Raw genomic sequence first — 13783 nt, forward strand, 5'->3', positions numbered from 1 at the left:
TTGCTCCACTCCCCTCAGGCAGGAGGCTACGGAGCATTAAGTGTAGAACCACTAGACTGAGGAACAGCTTCTACCCTGAAGCCGTTAAGACTCATAAATCTCTAACCAGAAAAATCACTGTAATGACACTTTAATTGGTGATATGTCACTTTATCTGTGCTGCTGACTTCTTGCCTTTAAGCTGCTGTATTCATACCCATCTGCTCACTACAGACTCATGTTCACGCTGCTGTTTAATATACTGTATTATTTTACATCATTAGTTTTTAGGGTACATATTAGAGCCTTGTATACCGTTTCTATTTATACTTTATATTTTTGCTGTTTTTGGGTGTAACTGGGACCTTGGGTACACAATTTTGTGCACCTCATGTACCACATGTTATGCAAACAACAATAAAGAACCAGGTAGTTGAAGTTTTTTTTTTGTTCTAACCAGTGGAGGTGACATTTTAAAACTAATAATCAATAATGAATTTTAACATATATTGATATTTTTACATTTTGGGACAAAAAATAAGTCTATGATGTAAAGAAGTAAAAACTTCTAGTTTCTACCTTTTAGATGAAAATGAAAACACTGAACTCTGCAGGCCCATGTGGCCTTTTATGCAATGAGAAATTAAGTATCCAACTTTGAAGTAATAAAGCAAAAAAAAAAAAAAATTGTAGTGTTGCTCAAACATTTGCAGAAAATTTACACAAAAAAGCCAAAACTAGCCTTTTTGTTGTGGCTATAAAAACCAGAACAATTACATTTGCCGTATGTTTTTGTCAACGCTTCATAGAGCTGCAGATCAGGGACTAAAGAGCCACACGTGGCCCCAGAGCCACAGGTTGCAGACCCCTGATCTACATAAAAGGAAGTACTTTGAGGTGAGCAAATAAAGCAGCTGAACTTTTGAAACATACCAGGGACATGATAATGACACAGAAAGAAAGTCAGTGTTTGTTTTTTAGTAAAATGACTGCAACCATGTGACAGGTGGAACACCTGTTGTGACAATCTCTTGCATTGGGAGTAAATCGTTGCAGAAGAGGAGACAAACACCATCTTTAGACAGGTGTTGTTCTGCTCTGCTATCTGAGTCTCTCCTCATTGAGAGTATACATGTAGACCATTTCGCTGACGAGTGTCTGGGACGTCTCAGGACAGCTCTGGCTGAATGAAAGCCAGGCCGAAAGCAGGCGGTGGTGTAAGTTGATTCGGGTGGTGGAGGTGAATTTGTGTTCAACTCCTCCCTTAAAGACTTGTGGCTTCAAACAGGAAGAGCAGGCATACAAATAAAATTACAGAGCAGGATATGAGGCTTGCCAGCAGATTCAGTCGCTCCAACATGACTAAGGAGGAAATCACCTCAGTGTGCAGTTTAAAATGTCTTAAACAAAAAAAGAATTGAATGTGGCTACTATTCGTCAGCTATTGCTCATACTTTTCCTTATATATTTTCAACATTTAATGATATTGAGCCACAAAGAGTATATTTTATGGTGTAAACAATTCCAAAGTAACTCGCATCAGTTCACTAAAATATGTTTTTGTGGATAAATATAATACAAGTTAACCACACGTCATCTTAAACAACCGCAAACCAAATAGCACAAAACCATGTTTTCACCCTAATGGTGTAAAACAGATCCAGGGACTTTTCCATAGCTGCTTTATGGGACCTGTAAAAGCTGTCAGTTGAGCCGCATGGTTCAACCGTGCAGCGCTTATTAGGGTCAACAGCAATCTGTTGCACACTAGCACTGTGCCAGATTTCACCTTCTACTCACGCCCTTATGGACTGGCTTGAAAACACGCACGCAAATGTGCACACATTGTCTTGACTCATGGTTAAACCCATAGAAAAACAAGGGGATCAGATGACACTGGTTAGGCCCCTAAGCAGAACATAAGTGCTCCTTTTTCTCCCTTTACAACAAAAGCCTGTTTCACCAGATGCTCCAGTGAGATGTGCCATAAACCCAAAAGAAAAACAAGAAAACTTTTTATTAGAAGTTTGTGTTTGCTGGAGCGAAATTGTTTCAAGATGCCACCGTTTCTTACCGTTTCATAAAAGCCAATTCTCTTTTTGCAATGTTTGCTTTAGTACTGTTGACAGTTCACAAGCGATAAAAATCTTTTTGGCCCTAGATTATTTGGTGTAAAATAAAGTTTTTTTTGTTTTGCTGTATTCAAGGAAGTTTTTTGTTAATCAGTCTTGTCTGTTCAGTAATTCAGTACACAACAATTTTGCTGTAGTTGAGCATCTGGTGTTTTGTTATGTCTGTCAAGCTTGGGTAGGCTAGGCAGGAGGTGGGGCTATGACATCATCATCTTTAATGGCTTTTATTTAGGCTGCCTACATGAGAACACGGTTTCTTTTTGTCAGCAGGTAAAGATTTTCTCACTCTAGAACCCCATTTACAAAAAATATTGTTTCGGATCTCCTAAAAAGCTGTTTCTGTGTGGGCGCAAGTCTGAAACAATACAAACGTTGGCGTATTCACAAAACACTGTTCTTGTTTGGATGGATGGGTCCATATTAAATTAAATTAAAGGGGATTTCTTTTTTAGAATTTTGAAGATGTTTTGTTTCTCATAAACAGAGCTTTCCCAGTTATAAACTGAAACGTTGGGAAACGTTAGGAAACACCTTACAACTAGGAATGCGCGATATATACGGTATACGGTAGAAACAATAGAAATTTAGCGTACGATAGAGATCTGTCTTTACCGGCTAACCGCAGTAATGCTGTGTCTGATGTAATGGTAAATGGTAAATGGACTGTACTTATATAGCCCCTTTCTATCTTATTTCAAGATACTCAAAGCGCTTTACACTACGATCTGTGTCCTCATTTACCCATTCATACAGCACTCTACTAGCTCTCTACAAAGCTAATTGAACAAATCATTCTAATGAGGCTAATCAGAGCTTTAACACATTCATACACTGATGGGACACACATCAGAGGCAACGAGGGGTTCAGTGTCTTGCCCAGGAACACTTCGACATGTGACTGCTGGTGGATTCGAATCCCCAACTCTCGCATTGGAGGACGACTGCTCTAACCCCTCAGCCACAGCTGCCCCATGATGTAAAATCAGAGTTGTCAGTTTAATCGTTACTTTTTTGAGTTGAAAACTGTGCGCAAGTGGTGTTAAAGTATTTTCTTCGAGGGCTAAGTAGCTAAGCTACAAGCTAACTACGCCCGGCTTGCCGTAGTGTTGCCATATTCGGACGCATGTGCAAAACGCTGTGTTCCGTCGAAAGTTGTTTATTTATTTTCCGTCGAAAGTTAAAGTAAGTGTTGGTCAGCTTTAGAGAAACCTGCTCTCTGATCTGTAAAAGAACGCTGTGTTGTGTGATTTTACTGCGAAACCCTCTGGTCAAAGCCACAGACTCATTTTGTGTCAGCTCTCCTTAAAGCGGAGGGAGTCGCCCACTAGAGGTTTGGAGGGTGAAGTGTTTCAGTGTAAAATGCTGCTCTGTTGCTGTTTATTTCTTAAGTGAGACTGGAAACTGTTAAGAGTTAACAACATATTATTTTGTTTAAAACATATGGCTAAAACTACATATGATATCTTTTGCACTGTTTTGCACTACAAGAAAGAAGCCCAATACTTGATTTGTTTATTATTTAAAAATTCTCTGGACCTAGTAGTAACATTTTCTTAATTCAAAATATATGATGGCAAAAGGACAACCTAAGCTTTTTTTAAATTCCTATTGCAAGTTTTATACCAAAAACATATTGCGATATATATCGTTATCGCCACCCTTCACAGTACATATCGTGATATGAATTTTATGCCATATCGCACATTCCTACTTACAACTGCTACTTTCCTTCCCTCCATTGACTATGGAGACATTATTTACATGAACGCTCCTAGAAGAACCCTGCAGATGTTGAACGCTGTCTATCACGGTGCACTAAGATCCATAACTGGCTGGAACTACTGTATGCCCCCTGAATTCACTGGGTAACTGGTCATCATTAACTTCACGCAGACGCTCTCTCTGGTACAGTTTCGTATTTAAATCCCTTCTTAGTCTGCTGCCTTCATACATCTCCTACATGTCACTTCGTCAGTGCAGCTACAGCGTGCGTGCTCAAGACATAATTACCTGCAGCTCCCCTCAGTGAGGACTGATTTCAGTAAAAGGACCTTCTCTTACTCTGCTCCTGAACACCTTGATCTGAAGTTGTTGACTTTAACCTCTCTAAAGGATTTTAAACAACTCACTTCAATTTAATTCAGTTTATTTATATAGCGGCAAGTCACAACAGAAGTCATCTCAACTGTTGAGCTCATTGCAAAAACCAATGCAGACATGTTCCTGTTTTTAGTATTTTACATCGTTTTATAATGTAGCTTGTTTTTGTTTCATTTTATATAATTTATTTTTCATTCTATATGCTTTTATAAGAGTGTCTATTGTTGTTTGTATCTCATCTGTGTTTTTTGTTTAAAATCAGGTCTCTTGTAAATAAATCCTCATGACTCAAGAGACTAACCTGTATATATAAAGGTTGAATGAAAAACAAAAAAAACCAAAACAGAGTTTTACTTAAACTCTTGTGGGTCTGGCTGTGAAAGTCATGCAAATTGCTCTGCCTCCCATCCCGTTTGAGGTTTGTTGTTTTGGTCACGTGCATGAAGGTGCAAACTGGTGCGACACTGTGGGGTCGACTCCAGGCAGCACTGGTTACAATGGAAAGGTAGAACCTGAGATCCGCCTGCTTTGCTTAAAGTGCAACTTAATTAAATATCAAACTAAAATACATCGCTTGACCATTGTTATTTACATGACGTTTTAAAGTAAAGTGCTATGCTGTTTATAAGGCCGAGTTTGTTGCAAGTTCCTTGGACTTAAGAAGTCTTTTGGATGAAAAATGAAACGTATCAACAAAAATAAACTGTCCAGAGGACCTGACTTAACTTTGTTGGATTTTTCTACCTGAATTATTGAGCATGAATCTGGATAACGTGCTATATGTTGCCATCATTGTATGTTCCTATACAATGATGAAATGAGTTCTCCGCATTTAAACCATCACACGTGAGATACACCCAGGTGGAGCAGCGGGCAGCTATGCAAGCGCCTGGGAAGCAATTAGGGATGAGGCGTCTACGACATGTGGGCATGGCGGGGAGTTGAACCTGCAATCGTTTGGTCCCAAGTTGGCTACCCTACCTCTTTACACCATCTTGGCCCCCTCAACGCAACAACAAATGAAAACAGAAATGCTAATTTTGGGACCCCCTCACCCACCCAAATTAACAGGAGCTCTGTTCAAACCAACCAGAATCCCAGACTACCCTGTTAGATGCACATGTTGGGACTTGTCCAGTTCTCCATTCAGACCTTGAGGGCAGAGAGAGGGGATGAGGCGAGAAAAAGAAGGCGTCTTGCCTATAAGCAATGTAGTATTTGCATCACAAAAACTGCACGATATATTTAAAAACAACAACAGTGACTGTCAGACAGGGAGCTCCTGATGTCGAGCACCTTCTGCCCGCACAGCTTTTCAACATTCAAAGATGATAGCAAGCAAGGGAGGGGAAAGAACAGATAAGAGTAGTAATGCGTCTCAAGCTTTAGGCTCACACAAAGCCGAAGCACAATATCCACAGCAATGTTATATCACAGTTATTACAGCTAACCTAGCATGCTATACTGCATTATTGGACTATAATTAAACTATACCGTGTCGGTCATTGTGCCCTCACCACTGTGTGAGCGACATCTCCACAGCCTGTCAGGGTCAGTGCTTCTATATAAAGGACCATAGGAGCCAGCCAAGTAAAACGCTAGGGTTAAAAACCCGTGTCCGTAAGGGACGCATGATTACAGTGTGTTTTGGAGTCTCCTTATCAGCAAAGGAAGAGCCCACTCAGACCAGTCAGCAACCAAGCTGCAGTTTCATAACATATGTAAACACAAGCTGATCGACTGCAGCTAATCTGCTCATGACTGCGTGACCTGCTTCCAAGTATGGTGCTGATCACAAAAGAAGAAGAAGAAACACGCAATCACAAGATAAACAGCTCTACAGGGTAAAGATGTGGGCAGTTAGATGAAATTAGCATAAACAAACAGGGTCATCTCCTCACATGTAAGCTATAAACAGGTTGTAGAGCATACGCCAGGAGCCTCACTGCCACAACAAGGGTGGGTGTCAGGGAACATTCAGCAGCAGCCCTGTGAAGAGAGTCTGTCAAACACGAGCCACTGCGAGAGGGAACAGGATTATGAGGCAGGAGAGCAGCTTGAAGGTTATATGTCAAAAAAAAAAAAGGGGGGTGGTGGGGGGGGGGGGGGTGAGGGAATGGGGAAGGAAACAGCTGACACCAAACTGGAGCAGCAGAAATGTTCTCGTGTATTCACGGAGAGCTCTGATTTGTTCTCGGGGATGTGCACATGCACCAGTGTTTTTGTTTGCACACATACCTCTCTCGGACTTCATGTTGTCCAGTGTCATCTGGTTGTCTTCAGGGGGGTGTGCGGGTCTTCCTCTTTCAGACTTGACGGTTGCTGGACCCCTCTAACCCCCCCTTCCCCCCTTCTCCCCTCTGTGTATGTAAGAGCTGCTGTATGTGTTAGCTAAGCAACAATATCAGCTGTGAAGGCTGCCCCCCCCCTCCTCCTCACTATCCAACAACAAAGCCTGGCTTTGTTAGCATGCTGCTCCTGTACGCGTCCATGGAGTCGCACTCACCGACAAGCACAAAGACAGCTGACAGGAGTCGGTGGAGGACTTGTCAACCTGTTTACTAGTTTAACCAGCCAGCTGCCTCCTCTCTCGGCTCGTCTCGAATTCCTCCACCCGAACCATAGTTGGGTCGCGATTCATTTCTGTGTTAGCACGACGGCAAACTGGACCAACTAACCTTATCGGTAACCTGTGGTTAACTATCTGCTAGCATCCCAGCCTGCGCGGCTCGGCTCGGCTCAGCTACCACCGACTGACAGACGGTTTTATTAAGAGTATATTTGTTAATTTTTGACCAGGTCTCGATAACTGACTCGGCCCACTTTACCCACTCAAAAAGGTCGAGTTACAACCTCCTACTCGGCGTTTTAAAACGCCACCTGCGATGACTTCCTTTGTGGTCTTCATTAAAAAAAAAAAAACTTTTCAAAGCGACAGCGGAGCAGAAAACAAGACAGACACCCCCCCTCCAAGTCCGAGCCGGTACTTGTTCGGCGACGACTGCCACGAACCGAGCAGAACTCGGCTGCCAGGTCACCGGACTCCCGAACTAGGAATATAATTCGGACGAAACGCAGATTAAAGGAACAGTGAGTCCTGCTAGTCGTGATGCTACAGTCTGCCTCCCCTTCTCACTTCCCTCCCTACTTGCTTGTCAAAACAGATCAGTGCTGCTCCAGGTCACGTGTCCCAACAACAGCCTGTATGGCAGGCTGGAGTAGCATATAATCAAACATCTTTACTTTTTTTTTTTTTTTTAAGATAAGTCAAAATCAGAAAGTTTTATTGTCATACACACCTGTGGTGGAGCGAAATTATGTACACAGGGTCCCAGTTACATCCAACAATAAAATGTATAAGAAAAACAGTAATAAGATCTAAGATATGAACTAAAAAAAACATAAACTAAAAATACACTAAGCACTAATGGCACTAATAATAACATTACATCGAACAGCAGCACGAACATGAGCATGAGTCTGTGTGAGCAGATGAGCACGCATGAACACCTCAACATGAAACAGATCAGCAGCAACATGATGTGATTTTTCACAGTGATTATTTTGGTTAGAGATTCATGAGTCTAACAGCCTCAGGGTAGAAGCTGTTCCTCAGTCTAGTGGTTCTACACTTAATGCTCATTAATCTCCTTCCTGAGGGGAGCGGGGCAAAAAACGTGTGTGCTGGGTGAGTGGGGTCCTTCATGATGCAGGTGACCTCGTCCTCTCCACCCTCCGCGCCACCACTCCCCCTAATTTTTCTTAAGTGATACAATACTATTTCAGGTACTGTACTCAAACAGGCTTTCTTCCTAGGACAAAAAATATCACTTTTCCTCAGTTATGTGTATTCAGCTTCAAATATCCATAAGAGCAATCTTCATTTTCACCTTGTAGATGTTCAAAACAAAATTATTATAAGGAGGAAATCCACTTTTCAGATCCAAAGTTGGTATTACTAGTAGGGGTGCACCAATTGCAGTTTTCTGGCCGATCACCGATTTCTAAAATGTCTGACCTGCCGATTCCGATTTTGTTTTATAAGCGACAATGTCAGATGTTATAAGTTCACAATGCACCTTCAATTTTCCAATATTATTTTGCTGAAAAACATACCCTTGAACAATATCAGAGAGTCAGAGTCAGAGTTTCTTTATTGTCATTCGCACCTCATGTGGTACATGTGGTGGAGCGAAATTATGTACACAGGGTCCCAGTTACATCCAACAATAAAATGTATAAGAAAAACAGTAATAACATCTAAGATATGAACTAAGAAAAACATCAACTAAATATACACTAAGCACTCATAACATAAAAACATTGAACATCAGCACAAACATGAACATGAGTCTGTGATCAGATGTGCACACATGAACACATCAACATTGAAACAGATCAGCAGCAACATGAAACAGATCAGCAGCAACATGATATGGTTTTTCACAGTGATTATTCTAGTTAGAGATTCATGAGTCTAACAGCCTCAGGGTAGAAGCTGTTCCTCAGTCTAGTGGTTCTACACTTAATGCTCCTTAACCTCCTTCCTGAGGGGAGTGGGGCAAAAAGTGTGTGTGTGCTGGGTGAGTGGGGTCCTTCATGATGCAGGTGGCCTTCTTCCTGCATCTGGAGGTGTAGATGTCTGTGATGGTGGGGAGACTGATTCCAACAGATTTCTGTGCAGCCTTCACCACTCTCTGCAAAGCTTTTCTTTCTGCAGCTGTGCAGCCTCCATGCCACACATTGATGCTCGAGCACAGGATGCTCTCCACTGCACACCTGTAGAAGGAGGTGAGGACTGAGCTTCCCAGACCAGCTCGCCTCAGCCGTCTGAGGAAGTAGAGTCTCTGATGAGCTTTCTTGATCAGGCTGGTGGTGTTGTTGCTCCAGCTGAGGTTGTCATTCATGTGTACACCCAAGTACTTGTAGCTGGAGACCACTTCCACCGCAGATCCTCTTATGTTCAGGGGGGTGTAGGTGTTTTTGTTCCTTCTGAAGTCCACAATCATCTCCTTTGTCTTCTTCACATTGATGTGAAGGTTATTCTCTTTGCACCAGCTCTCCAGGTGTTCCACCTCTTGCCTGTAGCTGGACTCATCATTGTTTGTGATGCATCCCACCACCGCTGTATCATCTGCAAACTTTACAATGTGACAGCCTGGATGGGTAGCTGCACAATCATATGTGAGCAGAGTAAACAGAAGGGGGCTCAACACACATCCCTGAGGAGAGCCAGTGCTGAGGGTTATGGTGGAGGAGGAGAGGTTGTGGATCCTCACTAACTGTGGTCTGTTTGTTAAAAAGTCTAGTACCCAGTTGCAGATGGAGGGGCTTAGTCCTAGTGTGGATAGTTTGTCCATCAGGGTTTGGGGGATCATGGTGTTGAAGGCGGATGTGAAGTCCACAAAGAGCATACGGACGTAAGAGTTTTTCTGCTCCAGGTGGTTGAGCGCAGTGTGGACCACAGAGGAGATTGCATCCTCTGTTGATCGGTTCTCACGGTATGCATACTGATGAGGGTCCTCGTTGATGTTGATGGTTGTTTTGATGTGAGTCATGACCAGTTTTTCAAAGCATTTAGCGACTATCGGGGTGAGGGCCACTGGCCGATAGTCATTCAGACCAGTCACTGTAGAGCTTTTTGGGACTGGGATGATGGTGGCAGTCTTCAGGCAGGTGGGAACTAATATCCTAGAAACAATACAAACTTGTTTTAACTGGCCATGATGTAGTGCTCTGAAATATAAATGAAGTTCAGATAATTGTTGTTAAAACAAACAAACAAACAAAAATGGGTAAAATCGGTTTCTCGTGCAAGTATCGGCCGATTTCCCAAAATTAAGGAAATCGGGGCCACCCCTAATTACTAGTCCTAATTATAATTTCACCTTTTTATATAGTAAATAGCATTCCATCGAGTATGTGGATGGTTGAAATCATAATTACATGCGTCATCATTTACATTTATGAAGCCTGAAATTGCTTTGTAGCTAATTGTAATATTTTAATTGGATATCCCTTTAAAAATATTTTAATTATGTTGATTTATTTGTATTTAAAATTGTTTAAAAAAAACATCTAGGACTACGAGCAATGTTTGAGACATTTCTGGACAGCTGGCATCTTAATGTAAATCAGGAAGCATTAACTTGTGGATATTTACTTTAAGTACGTATTATATAAAATATTGGCTTGCCATACTTTTGTATTTGCCCATAGAAGCCATCCTTAACTTGCAGCCATAGCAACCGTCCAACTTGGAAGTGGTACCAAAACTTTTGTAGGAAGGCTGACAGTGTTTCAGAATAACAAAATGAACAAATCAGGAAAAATAATACTTCTTTTTAATTGATCATGTCTGACATTATTAGCAGAAAACGTCTGAGAGGCGTAGACGATAAACAGGAGATGGGCTGCTCTCTGTAAGTTGATTGGTCAGTGGACCTTGATGCGTGTCACGTGATTACTTGAGAGTTTGTATTTTCTGCCGTGAACATTTTGTTCTGATCTTCTTGGCCTACGTTCTCAAGAACCTTATCAGTCTTACAGTCGTGCTCATATTTTGTAACTTCCTTCTCAAATAAAGTTTTAAATGACCATTTACTGTCATTACTACTTTGCTCTGAGGTTCAATGATCAGAATTTTAAATAGACACAAACAAAACAGTCCCAGAAGTGCTTCAAAATAAAACATAAGGAAGGTGTAGGCAGGCAGATTAAGCTTTAAGAGACATGACTTTGTGTTTCAATCTTTTCCAGACTTCCTCAAATTTACTTTCTTGATGTCTCAAAGACTTTTCTCCCCTTCAGAGCAAAAATTACTACACACTGCATCCTACTCATCCTCTGGTCAGACCATCTGGCTTGAAGCATTTTTAATGATAGCTGCTATGTTCGATATTCCAAACAAGTTTTTAATTTTGTTGCTTATTGCTGCTGAGCGTAAGAGGCTGGAAAAATGTTTACATGTTTTAAAAGCTAGATTTATTTTCAGTATGTATCATGAAATCTACGTAAATAGCACATTGCAATGCACAATGCAAGTTAAGGGTGCATAACTCTTTAAAATACTGTATATCATTATAAATGAAAATACTCAGCAAATGTCTAAGGACCTTGCAAGTATTGTAATTTCCAAGAAAAAGCAGTCACAACAGGCTGTATGTAGTGTTACAACTGAAATTTTCCATTAGCTCACGAGTCTCAGTATAAATTGATTTTCCTTTGCTTGTAAATTTAGATTAAAATACAAATAGAAAAGGCCAGTGCAAATAAAACAGAAAATAAATACATGACTGTGTTGCACATGAAAGCTGCTTTAAATGTGTAATAATAGTAGAAGATAGAGCTAGTTGTGGATAGGTAGGCTGTTAAAAACAACATTTTAGATCTGTGAGTCTATAAAATAAGTTGACTGACTGGGCTTTGTTGTTTCACTCACAAGTAACCTGGTGAACGTGGGTCAGAAAGTTCACGTAAATGCAAACACCTACCAGAAGTCCTGATACATGCTCAATAATCCAGGTAGATGAACCAGAACCTGAACCAGACTGGACCTGACTCAAAAAGATTAAGTCAGGTCCTCTGGATGGATTCTTCTTTGCTGAAACGTTTCGTCTTTTATTCGAAAGACTTCTTCAGTCTGAAGATCTGCAAGCAATCTCAGTCTTAAAAACGGCACCTTCTCACAGTGGCTCAACCAGTTTGCTGGTGACAGCCAAAACTAGTTGTTCACATGATAAAGGAGGATCATCAGCCTAAACAACCAATCATTAGAGCCCTGATGGCCGCTTGATATTCACAGAGGGCTGAGTGATGCAATAACAGCATTATAAGAGGGGGACAGTTGAATCAGCCACTTGTGCCGGTCCTAACGTTGTGTCAGGAAGGCCATCCAAGGACTGAGGGTGGCAACTCTAAATTCAATTCAGTTTATTTATATAGCACCAAGTCACAACAGAAGTCAAGTCATGGGTCATGGCATTGAACAAATACATTCAAATACGGTACATCAAAATTCATCTAGTAACATTATTTATCTAAGGTAGGGTAGCCAGGAGATTGTGTTGAGTCTTCATTTTGTCACAGTCTTCCATCTTGAGCAAGCACAAGACATCAGTGGAAAGGAAAAACTCTCAAAACAGGAAGAAACCTCCAGCATAACCAGGCTCAGGACGAGCAGCCATGGGGGGGGGGGGGGGGGGGGGAGAACGACAATGACTGGCAAAGGTAGAGAGGTGGCTGACATGATGCAGAGAAGGAAGGTAGATATTTTATGTGTCCAGTAGACCAAGTGGAAAGGCAGCAAGGCTCGCAGCATTTGGAGCAGAGTTTAAACAGTTTTACCATGGTGTGGATAGAAAGAGAAATGGAGTAGGGGTGGTCCTGAAGGAAGAGTTGGCAAAGATTGTAGTAGAGGTAAAAAGAGTGTCTGAGAGGGTGATGTGTCTGAAGGTGGAAGTAGAAGGTCTGATGATAAATGTCAGTGGTTATGCTCTACAGGCTGGATGTGATGTGGAGGAGAAAGATACATTTTGAAAGGATCTGGATGACGTGATAGAGAGTATTCCCAGTGAGGAGAGAGTGGTGATTGGAGCAGACCTGAATGGACATGTTGGTGAAGGAAACAGAGGGGATGAGGAAGTGATGGGTATGTTTAGTGTCAAGGAAAGAAACCAGAAAGGACAGATGGTGGTGGATTTTTCTAAGAGAATGGAAATAGCTGTAATCAACACCTATTTCCAAAAGAGGGAGGAACATAGAGTGAACTATAAGAGTGGAGGAAGGAGTACGCAGGTCGACTACATTCTGTGTAGAAGAAGAAACCTGAGAGAGACTGGAGACTGTAAGGTTGTGGCGGGGGAGAGCGTGGCCAGACAGCGTCAGATGTTTGTGTGTAGAATGACTGTTGTTGTGAAGAAGGGAAGGAGTATACAAATCTGCAGGCCAGCCGTCACTCTTTAAGGATGAAGATGTGCACATCTTTGATAGAGAGGACCGTTGACTTGAGAGAGGAATAAAGGAAGCCATGTTTGTGATGAGATCTTGTCCATAGGTAAACAGGGCGGAGGCCTCCATGATCAACTGTCCCCTTCTTACAAGGCTGTTATTGCTAGTATCACTCAGCGATCAGGCACTAATGACTAATTGTTAGGCTGATGGTCCTGCTTCTGCATGTGAACAACTAGTTTCGGCTGTCCCCAGCAAACTGGTTGATCCACTATGAGAAGGTGCTATTTTAAGTTTGTTGCAGCTCCTCAGGCTGAAGAAGACTTTTGATAAAAGATTAAATATTTCGACAAATAAGAATCTGTCCAGAGGACCTGATTCAAACTTGTTAGATGTACCAGAAGATTACTGCCTGCTACTTACCTTATAGCAAAGCTTTAAAGCACTTCTATAAATAACTCAATATTGCTGTAGTGTAGTTCTGTCTCAAACAGGAACCAGTGAATCATGGGTTAAAAATGTTTTTGCTTGTCTCTGCTTTGTTTGAATGCTAAAAACGTCTCGCACAGCGCTCCTGTTACACTGTAAACTACACGTGCTTGGTGTGTAACTACAGCATCTGG

General features: G+C 41.6%; 1 protein-coding gene across 1 annotated transcript in view; it reads right to left on the minus strand.

The window, feature by feature from the left end:
- Window positions 1-6556, minus strand: part of fam214a (family with sequence similarity 214 member A) — a 44758-nt gene extending 38202 nt beyond the window's left edge. The window contains exon 1 of the mRNA XM_037690814.1: window positions 6450-6556. Coding sequence (XP_037546742.1) covers window positions 6450-6480 — 31 coding nt within the window. The 5' untranslated portion in view covers window positions 6481-6556. The remainder of the gene's footprint in view (window positions 1-6449) is intronic.
- Between the last annotated feature and the right edge of the window lie 7227 nt (window positions 6557-13783).

The sequence above is a fragment of the Nematolebias whitei genome, chromosome 2 (assembly GCF_014905685.2).
Source record: "Nematolebias whitei isolate Nwh7 chromosome 2, NemWhi1, whole genome shotgun sequence".
NCBI lineage: Eukaryota > Metazoa > Chordata > Actinopteri > Cyprinodontiformes > Rivulidae > Nematolebias > Nematolebias whitei.